The sequence below is a fragment of the Anser brachyrhynchus genome, assembly GCF_964034855.1.
Source record: "Anser brachyrhynchus genome assembly, chromosome: 15".
Lineage (NCBI taxonomy): Eukaryota > Metazoa > Chordata > Aves > Anseriformes > Anatidae > Anser > Anser brachyrhynchus.
This window is the reverse complement of record NC_137733.1, coordinates 12974499-12991451: the sequence shown is the minus strand read 5'-3', so window position 1 is coordinate 12991451 and position 16953 is coordinate 12974499. Positions and strand designations below refer to the sequence as shown.

Here is a 16953-nt window from a genome sequence, read left to right as displayed (position 1 = left end):
GCCGTGGGTGACTGCGCTTTGTGACACGGACCTGCTGGAACCCGGGTGGGATTTTGTCCGGATTATTTTCACCTGTCAGTACAAAATGCTTGAAGCAGCTAAGTTCACAGCGGAAAGTCCGAGTGAAAACAGGGCTCAAACAGTGTGATACATCTACTTCAGACTTTGTTTTCTTAACTCCTATAATCTCATGCTGCCTTCAGCAGCAGAATCCTGAAAGGATCACTACCTAAACTTTTCAAAGGGTTTTCACAGCACTGATCAAATGTCACCTTCTCCCAGGAAGTAATGCTACATTGGGAACTATACAGAAACGGGCACAGAGAATATACTTGACAGATTCTGCTGTTAGTCTGAGAAGGAGTCCACTTAGTGTTTCTGTGAAAGGAAGCCAATTCCTGAAGGGCCCTTGAACAGTCTAGGAATTAGCCAGATGTTCATAATAGGAAAACAAATTCTTTTACTGAAAAACATTTTTAATCTTTTTTTTAAAAAGATTTCCAGCCATGATGGAAATAACCAACACACTAACCACCTTAGAAACAAGGGTTAACTGCAAGTTCTTTAGAGTTGTCTTCAAGTAACCACTAAAGCATACTACAGTCAGTGACTTCACAACATGGAAAGTCTCGTTACATCTGTATCTGCTTTAAGAAATGCCCTTATTTTCTTTACTTCCCAGTGAACTGGCAGATAAATCTCCTTTGCTGGGGAGCTGAGAAAGGAGACCCCTGTAAGTACTCATGGCGTTCTAGCTCAACGTAGGCATCATGTGTGATGAATGCTTCCGTTTTCTTCTTAAATTTCCTCTACTTCTTTCAGGGTGTGCTCCAGGATAGTGTCTTGTCCTTGGAACTTAAAATAGCCATGAAACTTCTTTTTCTGAAGCAGCAGGGGAAACCAATAGCTATCATCTGGCCACATCTGACTGAATGGCACCTCATCCAGCTGAAACCACTGAGGCCGCATTTCTGGTGGGAGAAAACAACTTGGGATGAAACTGTCTTGCTTTTTTGCTGCCTGGAGTTTTGACTGTCTGTCAAACAAATAGCTTCTGTTTACAGCCCAGCTGCCTCCCTTCTCGAAGGAAATTCTGTATTAATAGTTCTGCATTTATTTATGAGCAATACTGTCTCAAAGGAGAATGCACATGCTTCTCTTCCACTAGCTACCTACCATCACTTTCTTTTGGCTCTCCATTAAAATGATCTGCCCGGAAAATGTGAACTTCCATGAGGTCAGGGTTGCCTACAAATTCAAATGTGATCTGGCCCATCTTCTGCAAGGTGTCCACAGTCAGTCCGCTCTCTTCCTGGAGCTCCCTGTATGTGAAATAGACTTTACATGAAAGTAAGCAGCAGGAGAACAAAAAAGCAGTTACTGGCTTTACATGCACATTCAAAACACCCCCAGTGAATTAAAGGTGAAAGCTGTACCTGTAGCAAAGCAGAGTTCCGGCTTACACTACGATATTAAGACTAGCACCAGCGTGGGGCAGTGTCAGACTGGCTTGAGTGACTACAAGGTTCTAGATGCTGGTAGAAAGCTGTCTGTGTTAGAGGGGGAAGATTCACAAAACGTGATTCGTGTAATTTACACCCCTTGCCATGGGATGATCTTTCCTGAGATTAGTTAGAAATGGGCTAACTCATATGTACTAAGACTGTAGATGGATGTGGCTTAAAAACTGTGAAATAGGCTTTGTTTAGACACGCAGAAAGCTTAGCCTAAAAGCTGAAGCTTTTAGAACTGTGGGGATGCAAGTAAGAAATATTAGAACGTCTGTACTGGCTACAAACTCAGCTGCTTCTGAGGCAAAATGAAGCCTAAGTATTAACGCGCGTGCTATGTAACATTATTTGCGCATAGAACATCAGGAATACCATCTCCCAGTCAAATGCCATAGAGAAACACAAGGCAATTGTATAAAATTTCCATTTCTGCTCCTTGGAAATACACTTAGCATAAGAGAGAGGCTACGAGGCAAGACTTCTAAGAGCACTTTGAGAGACTTGCTGAACAGCTGTTTTCAGTGCATCACCATACGTGGCTACTTGAAGCACATCAAATTATTTGCTTTGTTTATGTTACACATTCAGAGCTTTTCCTTTTAAAAAACAAAACAAAACTTGCCTTTAAGAAAGCATAGCTTTATGTTAGTCACGGTTATTCTAGTGTACAAAAATAAGGAATACTTTGAAACACTATCTTCAGTTAAGGTTAATAATTAATCTAGTTGTATATTTGGCAGTGACTTAATTTACAAGATAATGGAAGTTATCTTTAAGGCTTCAGCTTCCTTTGGCATTAACTTCTTGGATTCTATCCATCAAAATTATATTCCAGCCTAATGCCTTAACTAATTTTAGTTGATTTTCCTGGGAAACCATGCCTAGAATAGAGGTGGTTTTCCAGCAAGAAAACTAAAAGCCTCATTTTGTGGACTGTGATAATTGAACAACAAGCACAACACTACCATGATTTTCTAAGCGATTTATCTGTGAGCTATTTGGCTCCGTATATAGTAAATGGAAATGTTAGAGGTAGCAAACTGGAAATAATGAACTGGCTAAAAGTTCCCCTTACAGGATGTGGCACTGAAGGGCTGTGGGTGCACAGGTACTCGGAACATGCTATACCCAGTGGAGTATAGAATTCTTACAGGATTAATGTAATGTTCGTGTTTCAGCTTCATATTTAACAATCTGGGCAACCCGAGACACACAGGGAACCGCAGCCTAGTATCTCAAATAGTGATACAGAGCAGAGCCTGTACAAAGAAGTTTTACTTGAGCTGCACCCAAGCTTCCCCCTGTGCCTGGCAGCACAGCATTTGTGTAGCTCCCAGCCGGCGATGAGGGCTGTGCACCCAGCCAGGCCTGGCTCTGGGGACTGCTTCCTCCTCAGCTGACTTTGACAGGAATCGGTCGTGTAATTCTGCAATAAACTCGAGTTGTGAGGAGAGGGCTGCAGACTGGACCGTGCCACAGTCCACGCTGGCAGGCCGTGTTTGTACTGTGGCACGTTGCACTGAGATTACTGGCACTTTTACCACGTAGCGTGTTGTACGGGTTAAAGTTCCAGTTTCTAACTCTAACTAATGTAGGAAGTCAAACGATAAATCCATCAAATCATTTTACACCATACGCGGTGGCAACGTAAACAAACGATCTGATTTAAGTAATAAGGCTGATCTCCCACCGTCCACTCAGAGATGACAAATTCTATGAAAAGTCACAATGTAAGCATCAGGGACGTTAACCTAGTGCTCTGCTGAGTGCATATCTGCATAAAGGCCTCTTCTGCCCCCTTGATTAGCTCACCACAGAACCCAAGCAGTTGCGCTAGCACAGCTGAAGAGACTGTTTCAGGCAAAAGCTGTTGGTATCTGTCGAGCACACAAACATCAGACTTCCTGCAGGTGCGAAGGTAAGCATGGGCATGCATCGGTGAGTGAAGAGGTGGCAAAGCGTGGCTTTTTATCTATGACATTCATGTGAAGAACAAGGTGCAACATAATTTTTAGAAGAGTTCAGCAATTCGACTGTGATCTACTTCTTCATTACAAAGACTAAACAGAAGGAAGTCCTGCAATGAACCACTGCTAATAGCTTCAGAAATGGTGCCATATCTCAGGACTGATGGAATTCAATTCCCTAACTCAGCATTAGGCGTTAAAAATGCCTCTGTAGAGTCAAGTAATAAATTTCCACCATGCTGTTCATAAGGCATCTCCAAATTAGATTTCTAATACTTTGTCACTACATTTTCACATGACACTAAAAATGCTACTGGAATTTAGCATCTATATAACATCTTTAAAACATAAGCATTATGCTACTATAAATTGTAATTCTGCTATATAGTCAAAAATAAGCTATGCACCTTTATGAACAGAGCCTCTGCTTGCTACTTGCGGACTAAGTCTCAGTTTAGGTAGGGTCCATAGGATGGATGGGAGGAAGGATGCTCAGTAACTTCCACTTACTCAGATTGGAAGTTAAGAGATTTACAGGTGATGGGCAATGGGCAGCCATCCCGTTCCTTTGCACATCTCCCGTGGAGTGTTTTATTTTCTGCTCGGAGATGGCTTGCGATTGCCCTGGCTGGTGACAAGGGCATTATGGATCAGCTGAGCCACAGCAACCCCACCAAAAGCAGCCCAGCACCTTCACAGCCCAACACCCTCGCGTCCCTCTCCCAGGGCTGGGTCTCACCTGTGAGCAGCCTCCTCGATGCTCTCACCCGGCTGCACCTTTCCCCCGAAACCGTTCCAGAGCCCGGCTCCAAACCCGCGTTTCTTCATGCCCAGGAGGATGCGAGATGGTTGCACCACCAGGACGAGGGTGAAGAGGTTGGGCGTACACATGGCTCCTGTGTGAAGCAGGGTCTGCTGAGGAGAGTGCTCCCAGAATGGGCCCCCCTCAGAGGAGAGGCCAGGACTCGATGCCCAGACCCTGCAGGAAGCCCCCCACCACCCAGTTCCCCTTCCCAACCCCCTGGGCCCCCCGCGCTGCCCCGAACACCCGCTCTCTAGCACTCCCCATCAACCTTTGGTCCCTTGCCCTCCCATCGCCCCCCCAAAATCTTTCACTTCCCCAAGCACCCCCTCCCCAAGCCTTCCACTTCCCCAAAAGCTCGCCCCCACACCTCTCCCTCCCTCCCCAAACTCCTTGTTCCCACATCTCGTCCTCCCCAACCCCTTTGTCCCCACACCTCTCCGTCCCCACCCCCTCAGCGCCAGGTCCCTGCCCTCCGCGCAGCCCTGCCCCAAACACCCGGCTTCCCCCCCCCCCCCCCAGCACCCAGGTCCCCTCCCGGACCTCTCCGGACGGCTCCCGACGGCGATGTCCCGCCTGCCAGAGGCTCGGCTCCGCTCTTCCCGCGCCGCTGAGGCTCCAGCACCGCCCTCGGCGCCGCCCCGGAGCGGGCAGGGCCGAGGCCCGGGGGCCGCCATGTCGCGGCGAGGGGCCCGGCGCGGGGCGGCTGAGGGGAGCGCGGCGCCGAGGGGGGGCCCGGGGGCGGTGTGGGTGAGGCGAGGCGGAGGGTCCGGCCCCGGTTTGGGGGTGCCGACCCTCCTCCGCCCCGGGAGGTGCAGGGTTTGACCCGGCGCCTTGAATTTTCGTCAGGGGTTTTGGGCTCGTCGTCGCTGGCAATGCAGGAGGGGAGGTTGTGAAGGTGAAACGTGCCCTGGGCCGGCCGGCGTCCAGCCGCGTGTGCGGGATGAGTGCGGGCGTTGCGAGGTGAAGTGCTCAGATCCGGCTTAGCTGAGCTCCGCTCTCTGCGGACAGCGACGGGGCCCGAGGGAACGGCGTGGAGCTGGGACAGGGGAGGGTCGGGCTGGGTGTCAGGGGAAGGGTCTGCACCCAGAGGTGGTCGGGCACTGGGACAGGCTCCCCGGGGACACAGACACTGCACCGAGCTGCTGGAGTTCAAGGAGCGTTTGGTCAGTGCTCTCAGACACATGGCCTGATTTTTGCATGGTGCTTGGGGGTGGACTCGATGATCCCTTCACAGCTCCCCTTCACCTTAAAATGGTGGGTCCTTGGCTTTAAAAGCCTGTCACGGAAAGGGGAAGGAGCCCTTAGATGCTCAGGCACCCCTGATTCCTCTGACATGTCCCTCAGGGCTCGTGGGGTGTGTGAGTTGGTTGGTGAGGACGTACCCCGGCTCCCACAAAGGCCCCTGCTTGCATGGAGGTTGCCGACCCCATGGGACAGCCGATGAACTTGTTCACAGCATCGGGTGTCCACAGGTCTTGGACACAAATGCCTGAGCAGAACTGAAGCGCTCCTTAGGGATGGGAACCCCTTTTTCCTCTTTGTTCAGAGAGAACCAGTGAGGTCTTGATCCAAACCGTGGCTCTTCTCATTGCAATTGGACCAGGTAACTGAAGATGCCAAGAATCTCCGAAATGTTGAGGCTTTTAGTGAGCTTGGTGATGAATAGGAGGAACTGTAGTCAATATAAGAACTAATGAGTATGTGTTTCAGAAGTCTGTAGTAACTACGCACTAATTGATTGTCACCTTTCTTTTTTGGCAGCTGTCGGCGTTTGGCGAGCCTTCCTCTGCAGTGCAGATGTCTGCACACCACAGTGGGGCTCCTAAAGAAGAAAACTGCAACAGAGAACTGGTGGCTGGAGCGGCATTTGAAGGATCCCTTTGTCAAAGCAACGAAACAGCAGAATTACCGTTGCCGGAGTGCCTTCAAGTTACTGGAGATCGATGACAAGTTCCGTATTCTCCGACCAGGACTCTCTGTTCTAGACTGTGGGGCAGCACCAGGTGCTTGGAGTCAGGTTGCAGTAGAGAGGGTCAACGCCTTAGGTACTGGTAAGTGCATGTTTTTGGCAGTCAAGTTGGGGTTATACTCGCTTTGGAGTGTGTGCGGAAACTCAACTGCGAGGTGGTGGAGTGGGCAAACACCAGAGTCGCGGATAGAAGTGTGAAGGTGTGTGCCTGTGTCATGGTAAAGAACAGTAAATCTTCGTGTGGTCTGCAGAAATCATATTTGTGAAGTAAGAATTTACCATGAGGTGCTACTATAGATGTAACTAAGTCTTCTCATTAACTGTGTTGGGGAGAAGAGCCCTCATCCAGTTCTGAAATTCTCGTGGCTTCTGGCAGGTAATGTGGCTTTTCTGAATTTTTATTTTCCTTCTTGAAAAATGGTAGCAACATAAGGTTTGCATGTTTTAAGCCATAAATAAGGCAAAGTATTATCATCTGTAGTATTGTCCAGGATTTAGACTGACATCTTTGGAAAAAAATAGTCAGAAAAGAACAATAAAGTATCCCTTGCTTATCCAGAATAACTCGGGTTTAAAGTTATAAATGGATTAGCTGATAGCAGACCATTCATCACGATGCATGCAGCCAGCTGGTTGTGGAAGGACAGGAAGACCATTCATGGCAGGAATTAAGTTTTTGTTTATCAAATATCGTGGAGCTCATGTATCTGAAAGCTGTTTTCAACCATTTTAATAAGGATTTAGCGTGTCATTCGTTCTTGTCATCTAGATCCTGCTGCCCCCACTGGCTTCGTCCTTGGAGTTGACCTCGTGCGGATTTCCCCGCTGGAAGGAGCTGTCTTCCTGCCAGAGGCTGACATTACAGACCCAAGCACGCTCAGGGCAATCCAGAGCCTGCTTCCTGCGGGGAAGGTGGACGTTATCTTGAGCGACATGGCACCTAATGCAACAGGCATTAAAGACCTGGACCATCAGAAGTTGATCAGTTTATGTTTAGGCCTTGTGAATGTGGCACAAAGTATTTTAAAGCCTAAAGGAACGGTGCTGTGTAAGTTTTGGGATGGACACGAGTCCCGTGTTCTTCAAAACAGGCTGAAGGAGCAGTTCCAGGAGGTGAGAACTTTAAAGCCTCAGGCCAGCCGGAAGGACTCTTCTGAATCTTACTTCTTGGCAAGACTGTACAAAGGGAAATGAAAGCTGAGAAATGCAGATTATCAAACAGGTGATCAGACACTGATTGGAAATCTGAATTTGGCATGGTGTTGAAAGAAAAATCCTAGCATTAAGACCCCCAGCTTGAGCTGTTGCATTGTTGAGAACAACCTGGGAAAATCTGCCACAATCCCCATGAAGTACATCATGCTTTTCAAATAGAGAAAGAAAACCAGGGAGGTGCCTCACTGAACTTATCCTCTAATTACACATGCAGAGACGTCCGATCTTGCTTCTCACCTGCGGAGAAAAGGGTTGGCAACGGAGAGGAACAATCTGAAAGGCAACCTCTGGGGCTGGAACAATGGAAATGAAAATAAAACACTGATTATACAAGTTCTTGATGTGTGCTTGAAAATCATTGCATTACTAATGCTGTCGTATTGGAGACTAACCATAAAGGTGGTTGTCGGGAGGAGAGGGAATGGCAAGGGGGGGGTTGAGTCAATTTATTTCCTCTTCATATTTCTTAAAAGCTGATGCAATTTATTAGCACATGCAGTAATAGGCAGCATTCTCGTGCATGTCAGACTGCGTCGTCACGTACGATCCGTAATGCAGACATTCCCAGCGTGTGGCTCTGGACTACTCAGCCGGGTGGCTTTGCTGCGTTTGCTGAAGACACGGGTTATATTTAGAAATTGCTACTTCATTGCGCTCGTAAATCCAGTAAACGACAGCAGGGCAGGGTCATCAAAACCGAGGAGATAATTTCCACCTGTGTTTTCAGTAGCGTTTTATAGCTGACCAACGATGTTTATTAGGTAAAGCGACAAGATTTTCTCGAATCCCAGACAGGCAGAATTATTGATAGGGTTGTGCTTGAATTGCTCAATTCTGTTTGCAAACATAAACTTAGCCATTGTCTACCTGGCACTGACAACTTTTTAATTAAATAGTGCTTTTATCCGCTGGCCATGGCGTGGGTTATGAGGGGATGGTAGCACTGTCTGGTTTTAGGCTTCCAGATCTTTCTCGTTATAAACAGACCGGTTTGAACGGCTTACAGTTACGTTAACAATGTTAATAGGTACTAACAAGTAACGTTAATCAAACGTTAACTACCCCAAAACCTTCCGTTCTGTCTCCGTACCGGGCCAGACGCGTGAAAGCGTTGGCCAGGCAGACCCAGCAGGGCAGCTGGCTGCCGTTTTGCGTGCCTGGGGAGGAAATAAAAACCGTGCGGGTGTGCGGCTGGGGAAAGCTCCTGGAAATCCGCGTTCAGGGCGTCCTTTTCGGGCCGCCGCGGCCGGCCTTACGGTAGCGCCCGGGGAGCGGGGCGGCGCTGCGCGCCTCGTCCCGTCAGTACGGCGGCGCGGGCCGCTGGCGTCGCGAGAGCTGGCGGCGAGTTCCCGCGAGATCGCGGCGGCGGGGCGAGGAGGGAGATCCAAGCGGGGCAGGCGGCGGTGAGTGGGGGGGGTGCGGGGGGGGGGGGGGCCGCGCGTTCGGCCGCTCTCGGCCGGGTTCGGCCGCGCTCGGGGCCCCCCCGTCACGGCGCTGTGGGGGCGGGGGAGGGGGCGGCGTGGCGGGGCCCCGCTGCCCCTCGGCCGCCTCAGGGCTCCGTGAGGGGCAGCCCCCGAGCTGCCCGCCTGCCCGCGGGCGCCCTGCTGCGGGGCGCTGGGCTGTGCATATGAAATGAAATGAAAATGAAATGAAATTGAGTGAAATAAAAGAGGTGTTGTGCAGCAAGGGGATGAGAGTTCTGGTTTTATTGCTGCTTTTCTTGTTTTTTTTTTTTTCCTGAGTGTTTTCAGAGCAGCTCTGCTGGAAGCCGGTCACCTGTTGGCAGTGGCCTCGTGTTTCTGTGCTGTGCCCGCTTCAAACAAACGTTTTCATTGGGGTTTAGGTTGATCTGTGCCTGGTGTGCTCCTGTTGAACCACATCCCGGTGCTGATACGACCCCAACGAGTAACCGCTGTGTTACTCTCAGGAGCACCTGAGCCTGAAAATCAGCCTTGAGCCTGTCCCTGGGCACGGCTTCCCGGGCCCTGAACCTTCTTCTGGGCTGTGTGGGGCTTGTGGTGGCTGCAGGGGTTCGCTTAAAGCCTCCTGAGGATACCTCCCCAGCATCTTTGGCCTCTGTGCTCGATTTATCCTTGGTCTTTCAGTATTACTCCGAATCTGAAGGAGGAATTGCAAATAGTTGTACGAGAACAAGGAGACACGGTTTTGCTGATGGAAGTGATGTGTGAAATGGGGAAGACTTGCTGCCAGTCAGGTACCAAAGTGCTTTTTAGAAACCAGAATCAGGTTACGCACACGGTGGAGCTTGCCGCTGCTGTGGAATTAGTTCTCTTCCTGCCCTTAAGATGTCTGGAAGAAGGGTAACAAGTCCTGTTTGTGTTCTGTGCTGCAGACCTTGTCCTGCAATGGTAACTCGTATCACCGAATCTATCTTCACTATAAAAGGAGAATTAAATTCTGCGTAACTTAAGACAGCTTTTATGCCGTTGTTAACGGGCAGAGATTCAGGAGGAAGCTTATTTAAACGAAAGTAAGCCCTTTTGTGTATACCGCTAAGGGCAGAACAGACTGTCTTGCATTGGTTTCTCATCTTGGAGGTCTACAACTTCAGCCTTGGTTGGATAGCGTTTTCTGGTTCAGGTTGCTCCCAGCAGTGACTAGCAGATTGGGTTCTGTACCCAGTAAATTAGAATATCTTGCATTTAGTGTTACTTCAGGGCAGCAATGCATTTTATTTTATTTTTGCTGACAACTTTCTGTGTGTTTCCAGAGCCATGGAGAACTTGGACGATAACACCACTGTCATCTCCACCCTGAGATCCTTCAACAACTTCATTTCACAGCGTATAGAGGGGATGTCTGGGCAGGCTTCACCAGGATCGTCTCAAAACTCCTTGCAGATCCAGTACCAGCAGAGGGTGCAGGTGAGGTGTCCTTAGTCTGCTGGTGCCTGCAGTATTGCTTCAGTACTGTCGTAGACTCCTTCAGGTTTTAAGCATCAGAGTTGATTTCATTGAGATTTGACCATTCCTTCTAAAATTGCTGCTCATGCATGCTCAGGAACGGAAGTTTGTTTTTGTGAACATCCTAGAATCTTTAATTTCTCTTTGAAATGTCAGACTTGTACGTATTTTTGCCCTGTAAAAAAAAAAAAGTCCTTTCATTTTTTTCCTTGGCAATTATATCTGCATACCAGTTTGGAAAATTAAATTGTAGCTTGTTTTCTTATCGCAACTTAAAATTTGTGTGAAAAGACAAGGACCACAAGTGTGGTGATAGTTTCCTTGTAATTTGTAAAACGGAATGCAATTATCAGCTGAATAGTATAGGGTAGGAGATAACAACGTTATTGCAGTGCTGTTAATGATGCGTACTATCCCTCTTCACGTACGCACTGGACAGTTGGAAGAACAAGCTGGGCGGATCCACTCCAAATCCCAACTCCTGCAGGTGGAACGAGAGAAGATGCAGATGGAGCTTAGCCACAAACGAGCTCGCATTGAGCTGGAGAAAGCAGCTAATACCAATGCCAGAAACTATGAGGTAAGTACGGCAGATGACACAGGCCTGAGTCAGAACACACGTAGTGCATCTGTGTTGGTGTTTCAGTTCAGATCAGGGACATGCTTCTCTTCTCACATGCTGTGCTTTGGTTTGCAGTGCTGTGTCTCACAGTATGCATACTAGACTATTTTTGGAGGACACTAAAGTGAAAGATGCAGTCCAGGAGCAAGCACAGTGCACCCCAGCTGCTAATGTACACTCAGTCTTCAGAGCAAGAGTTGAGCTAATCTGTGGTAAACGCTCCTGCAAAGAATATGGTGTTGGTATCAAGTTCCTAGCACCAACTGCTTTCTTTGCTCTACAGACCTCTTTGCAGCGCATTGCACTACTTGCTAAAGTAATCAAGGCCAGCGTGAACGTCAGACCTTGTTTGATCCTTGAGCTGTCTGATGATCTCATCGCTAGGTTCTGTTAACTTAGCATTGAAGTTGTCGTGGGTAGCAGTAACAAACGGGATTTGTTACTTGTTTCTCCCAGAAGTATTTAAGCATTTTTCTCCCAGATGAATTTAAACCTCTGCTGGCACAATTGCAAGCATTTAGATTGTGTGGCTGTAATTAACTGGAATGACAGCAATGCCAACCATGCACTGTCACACAAGAGAGCTTGCATTGATCTGTGAGCCTCGCTCAGGGACTAAAAGCTCTCCTTGGTTTCTGGTTTTATATTTGCTCAACTCTGTCACTGAAATAAGCAGTAGAGTGGTGGGTTCTGTAGGATCGTAAAGGCCTTACATGCAGCTGATTAATTAAAAAGAAAACTTAAAAAAAAAAAACCACAACTTTTTTTTTTAATAATTTAAAAGGGTGTTGGGTGACAGGTTTAGTGTGTAACTGTGAAATAGCAGGTCAGTGACTAAAGTTCTCATTCTTGTATGAAGTCGGGTGATTTAGGATTAAGCCATGAAGAGTTCAAACTGGAGTCTAGCTGAGTCAGTCACTGAAACCCTTGCAATACTCGTACGAAAAAGCGAGCAGCACTAATCCACCACTGTGGTAATTACCCTGCTCAGATTCTGTGTTTTTTTGAGTCATGTGGATGAAGGTTTTAGGAACCTCACGTTGCTTTGCATAATCCTTGCTTACTACGTAAATGTGTGTCTTTGATTTGCTTTGATTAGCAAAGCAATTTACTACACATTTTTCAGTAAGCGGTAATCCATTTGTGGTAGGACTAAACTGAAAAGCTATATGAAAGGTTGTCAGTGCAAAAATATTGGTTGTATTCATTGGTAATACTGTGCATTGAAACCTGTTTTCTGTTAAATAGCCTCATACAGTTTCCAGAAGTTGCGGAGGGAAGTTTGTCCTATTAACCCAACTATTGAGTTCTGAGATTCTTCACATAAACCTGCTCTGTGTGGGTCAGTTTTAAATTGGGCTACCAAATGTTTTCATCTTTCATCTGCTTTAGAGTGTGCAGTGGAGTCTGTGAGGCCCTGTCTGTGTTCCAATATTCACGCCTCTAAAAGGCTGCAGAACACTTTCTATTTTCGAGCTCTGTTGCCCTGGGTAATTCCTTGACATGGAGTTGCTGGTGGTAAGATTTTGACCTTGCTAGTGGAAGTGTTAAAAGCTATGGTCTGAGTAACGTTGCTTCATGGTGGTGCCGTGGTGACCACAGTAATGAGGAATGAAGACAAGGGAAGCAGAAGGGGCCTCACCTTTGTGCTACTTTCCTCTTATGTCTCTTTTTATGTTTTTCTCTTTGCAAGCGAGAGGCTGACCGTAACCAGGAGCTGCTCACACGCATAAAGCAGTATCAGGAAAGGGAAACAGAAGCTGAAAATAAACTGAAAGAGCAAATGGAGATGAACAAATCCTATAAGAAGAGCATGGAGACAATGAGTAAGAAGTTGCAAGAGAAGGAGAGCAAATTAGCTGAAGCTAATGAAGTAAGAACAGTCATTTTCTAATCTGTTCATAGCTTCAGGTGACTTTGCAGTTCTTGTGAACTGAAAATGGCCTTTTTGATTTGAAAAAAAGAAAGTGTAGGGCAAGATGCTGCATCTGGGTTTAGAAGCCAGGTTACAGGACGTTGAACAACGAACGCAGGAAACGATGGAGGAGATGGTAAGATGGGAGGTGTTCAGGGAGGTAGGAGGAACTGCAGGGTGGATGAGACCAAAGTTACGCACAGGGTGTTTCCAAACACATACCCACATGTTTCACTGTAAAATGAATGCTTGGATAATAATTTCAGTTCTTTTGGATTTTGGATCAACAGACCATCTTTTCAAGCCTCAGCCTTTTCAGATGTCATTATAGTTAAGTTCAGCTGGTTTGTTAGTAACTTTCTGTTTTGATTTTTCTATACCAGCTGTGGATCAATAACCACTAAGTCGTTAAGCCTTCCTCTTGCTTAGGTGTCACAGGAAATATGTTTAGGTGCTTTATCACATCGATAATGTTTACCATAGCAGTTATCAGTGATAAAAACAGAGAGACAATGACAGCATGTGAGAGAAACTAAATGCATGTAAGAAATGTGTGAAGCGGTTCTTTTTTTTTTTTAATTTCCATATCTATCAGTATCAAGATAAATCCTGCATGTCTCTCTGTCTAGAAAGCACCTTACATTTGTCAGGTTTTGAGATTTTTTTTTCGTGTTTTTCTCTGTTAAAGGGAGCTAAGTAATGACTATTAGAAACAAATGTCTGCCTGACTTTTTCTTTGGAGTTTAGAATTAAATTTTAAAGGGCATCGGCTTCAGATTTCTAAGGAAAACATAATATTCTGTTATTTCGCTGAGGCAAACCCAGACATTTTCCATTTTGAAACCCAGAAAAAATGTCTTTGGAATGTTTGTGGGATAATTTTTTGACTTTAATATGTATTGTTGTGTATTAACATCTTTTAGCTTTAAAGCTTGGTATTTCTCATGCCAGTTTGAGGTCACCTGCTTAATAGGCAATGGGAATAACAATTTGGGTACAGATGAAAGCAACTAAATTATTTTTTTTCTTGCCTTTGTTTTGAGGTGAACTTGGAGATATGAATGTTTTGCAAGAATCTGGGATTGTGTCTAAAACCCGTTTGTGCTCTTTAGTTGGATTAGTGGCTTCTGTGTATTACCATTCATAATGTCCAGCTTGGAGACTCATAGACTCTCTGTTTATTTTCTTTCCGCTAATGCAGACAATCACTATATTGAAAGGGAAAATATCTGAGCTGCAAAGGAATATAATGAATCAAGAGATGCAGATGACAAGCCAAGACTCTCAGAAGCAAGAGCTGATGGAACAGCTGGATGTTCAACATAAGTAAGCAGGGGCTGAATAACTGTAGGGAGAAAAAGGCAAACAGAACTTCAGTCTTGTGCAGATGTTGTCACTCAGAAAACTTTCAACAGTGTTTGATTTCCACTCTTCAAAGGGGTTCTTTGATCTGGATGTGCAGGTTATAACCGCTGCTTGAAACTAGCTCTGAGGAGCAATTTATTTGTACCTTGAGGAGGAAAATACTCAAGCTTAAAATCTCTCAGTTATGTCTCATGTTCATACTGGAGAGTTAACAGAAGGCAGGTGGGTGGGAAAGGCTAATCTGAGTTTTATAGACTGAACAGAACAAAAATGTCAAGCCATAAATCTCAGTTGAGGGGTACTTGAAAGGTGTGAGTTTTTTCCTTGCTTTCCTTGTTTTTCCTTCTTATTTACTGTGAGTGTGTATTTGTTGGTTTCAGGATGAAGGTGGCTTGGTTATTATTTTAAAAATATTTTTCAAGATGCATCTTTTCAGTAAAAATGTGTCTTTTTGTCTCTGGATGAGAGTAAGGTAGTGTGAGTATGAAACAGTGTGAGACAATATTATATAATAGTACCGTATACTTTGTTAGTGGTGGTTGGAAATGTTTGTGCGACTGATGCTTCTGCATGTGGCTTATTTCTGGGTGCTGAATGCCTCTTGTGTCTACATCTCATAGAAAATGGCAAGAAGCTAATCAACAAATCCAGACGTTGCAAGCAAGCCAGTCCCTACTGTCAGAATATGAACAGAAAATTAAGGTAAGGAAATTGTGGCCTATATAAACCTTTAGTTTTTAATTTCTTCAATGTAAGAACAAACCAATGTTTAAAAAAAAGCCTGCTGCAGAAATAAAAGCTTAGTTTGTCATGTAAGAATCTGATCTGGTGGCCTGCAAGAGCTGAAATTGGCTAAATCCAATTGGTTGGACCAGGCTATCTCTACAATTAGCCCTAATATGACACTTTTCACCTTTGTCGTATCATTTTTTTGGGGAAAAAGCACACCTATGCTTTCTCTAAAGAGAGCATATCCTTATGCAGTACTCTGGATGAATGGTTTGTTTGATTTTGAGCCCAGGGCATTAGTATTCTAAACCATTTTTTTTTTTAGTGGTGGGGGATGAACCTAGCAGCTATGGTTAGCTTCTGCTTCCAGAAAATCCTTCCTCTGGAGCTGGGCTTAGCTCTCTTATAAACTGCAATTGCTTGCAAAGCTTTTAAAAATGCAGTGACTTATATGTAAGTGCAGAGATGTTTTATGTCCTTTCAAATTAGCATGTAGGTTGGTGGGAGTGTCGTTTCCACATGCTTTCTCTCTTCCTGGGAGAGGCAGATGTAGAGAGTTACTTTGCTTTGAACAGATGCTGATTATGGCATTGCCTGTGGTTGCTGTAAAGCAAAGCTATACTGAAAGACAATCTCATTTCTGATTTTTGCGATTGCAAGAGGAGACTTCCTGCTGTAGGCAGAACCATGGGAAGGAAAGGTGGGGAAACAAGGTGTCAGACTATATTACCGCTCTAAATAAATGTTGCTTCTCCCCATCCAAAAAAATAAGTGTTTACCATAATTATAAAATGTACATTTGTGTTTCTTTTAATTCCTAGTTCTTCAAGACCATCCAAGTGCCCATCTTTACACTTAATTGATAGAGGGATAAAAGACAAGAAAATCAGGGATTTAGCTTTGTCAATAGAAGGGCATTTTATTGATTTCACTAGCATTACTTTTTCCTTAGGAATTTAGAGTTAACAGAAGGGCGTAGAGGAGAGGCCAGCCAAGGTGTTACAGGTGTAACAAGTGTGTGTCATCCCTGCTTTGAGCTATGGATTGGATTAGGTGACCAACTGAGGTCTATTCTAACTTCGTTCATCAAGTCATTGATTAAAGTTTATAAAGCACAGCGGAGATGTAGTCCTTAAGGGTTCCAAGTTAATCGTTGCTGTCCTCTTGTCATCTGTTTTCCAGGATCTGGAACAGAAGTTCTCCCAGCAGGAACATGATGCTGTAATTGTCAAGAACATGAAGGTAGAACTGGCCCGTTTCCCCAAAATGGAGCGTGAATTGCGCCAACTTCGGGAAGAAAACGCCTACTTCAGGTGAAAGAAGGGCTCAGTTGTTGAGAGGGTTATCTTCTGTCCTTCTGTAGCTTTTACAATTGAACTATATGCACTTTGAAATCTCTTTCTTAGGCTTACATGGTTTACAGTGTGGCATATGATACTATACTTCCACATGGGAAATTTTAGAAGGAGGTTTAACTATTTCATGTAAATACTGCAATGAGTTGAGCAGTGTTGTGATGGTTACTAGGTGAGAGGTTTTAACAAGATCTGGGCAATCTTCCTGAACACAGCAAAAGCCTCACACAACAAATACTGATCATTTTGGGTGGTGATATCTATGTATTAGAACAACATTCAGTGTTTAAAGATAGTGATGAACTCTATACAGGTTTGGGAAATAAATACTTGTAGAAAGACAAGTTTTTTTACATTTCTGTAATAACTTCTACTGCTTAGTTTTGTTACCACTATTTTAAAGACCTCTTGTTCAAGCATAATGTTTGGAAAGTTGTTTGTTTAAACTCACTAAACTCTTTGATATAGCTCCTGGTAGAGCAGACTTTCTGGGTTTCTAAAGTGGTAATTAATTTAAAAAATGAAGTTTGTATGTACTATGAAATTAACATAAAACTTTTTTTGAAACTTTATTTC

The 16953-nt window shown here is 45.2% G+C and overlaps 3 protein-coding genes across 9 annotated transcripts in view; 2 read left to right on the top strand and 1 right to left on the bottom strand.

Annotated features, from left to right (window-relative positions):
• Nucleotides 1-458: 458 nt before the first annotated feature.
• NUDT1 (nudix hydrolase 1) lies at nt 459-4954 on the bottom strand. 3 transcript variants are annotated; one of them, XM_080556192.1, is made up of 4 exons: nt 4824-4954; nt 4218-4374; nt 1177-1322; nt 459-971 (listed from the first exon to the last, which is right to left on the bottom strand). In XM_080556192.1, exons 2-4 carry the CDS (start codon nt 4367-4369, stop codon nt 799-801), a joined length of 471 nt encoding a protein of 156 aa, XP_080412318.1. In that variant the 5' UTR covers nt 4370-4374; nt 4824-4954; the 3' UTR covers nt 459-798. The 3 variants fall into 3 exon arrangements, with proteins under 3 accessions (XP_080412318.1, XP_080412316.1, XP_080412317.1); XM_080556190.1 differs by having other exon boundaries at nt 4218-4390; nt 4824-4896; XM_080556191.1 differs by lacking the exon at nt 4824-4954 and adding an exon at nt 4717-4727.
• A 146-nt stretch (nt 4955-5100) lies between these two features.
• On the top strand, nt 5101-7800 carry MRM2 (mitochondrial rRNA methyltransferase 2). Its single transcript, XM_080556189.1, has 3 exons — nt 5101-5243; nt 6045-6334; nt 7022-7800. Exons 1-3 carry the CDS (start codon nt 5224-5226, stop codon nt 7444-7446), a joined length of 735 nt encoding a protein of 244 aa, XP_080412315.1. The 5' UTR covers nt 5101-5223; the 3' UTR covers nt 7447-7800.
• A 154-nt stretch (nt 7801-7954) lies between these two features.
• Nucleotides 7955-16953, top strand: part of MAD1L1 (mitotic arrest deficient 1 like 1) — a 353278-nt gene continuing 344279 nt past the window's right edge. For 4 of the 5 annotated variants that reach the window (XM_080556171.1, XM_080556172.1, XM_080556169.1 and 1 more), the window contains exons 1-7: nt 7955-8870; nt 10199-10352; nt 10831-10971; nt 12707-12886; nt 14130-14254; nt 14914-14995; nt 16205-16335. In XM_080556171.1, the coding sequence (XP_080412297.1) occupies nt 10203-10352; nt 10831-10971; nt 12707-12886; nt 14130-14254; nt 14914-14995; nt 16205-16335 (809 nt within the window). In that variant the 5' untranslated portion in view covers nt 7955-8870; nt 10199-10202. Of the gene's footprint in view, nt 8871-9084; nt 9683-10198; nt 10353-10830; nt 10972-12706; nt 12887-14129; nt 14255-14913; nt 14996-16204; nt 16336-16953 lie in introns of those variants that run through there. The other variant, XM_080556170.1, reaches the window with a different exon arrangement.

Bases quoted from the DNA above. Each gene is read 5' to 3' on its own strand.
- NUDT1 (XM_080556192.1), bottom strand. From the start codon at position 4,369: ATGTGTACGCCCAACCTCTTCACCCTCGTCCTGGTGGTGCAACCATCT. The intron at 1,323-4,217 runs GTGAGACCCAGC...TTTCACATACAG, and splicing joins ATCGAGGAGGCTGCTCACAG to GGAGCTCCAGGAAGAGAGCG. The intron at 972-1,176 runs GTAGGTAGCTAG...TTCTCCCACCAG, and splicing joins AGAGCCAAAAGAAAGTGATG to AAATGCGGCCTCAGTGGTTT.
- MRM2 (XM_080556189.1), top strand. From the start codon at position 5,224: ATGAGTGCGGGCGTTGCGAG. The intron at 5,244-6,044 runs GTGAAGTGCTCA...CTTTTTTGGCAG, and splicing joins ATGAGTGCGGGCGTTGCGAG to CTGTCGGCGTTTGGCGAGCC. The intron at 6,335-7,021 runs GTAAGTGCATGT...CTTGTCATCTAG, and splicing joins GGTCAACGCCTTAGGTACTG to ATCCTGCTGCCCCCACTGGC.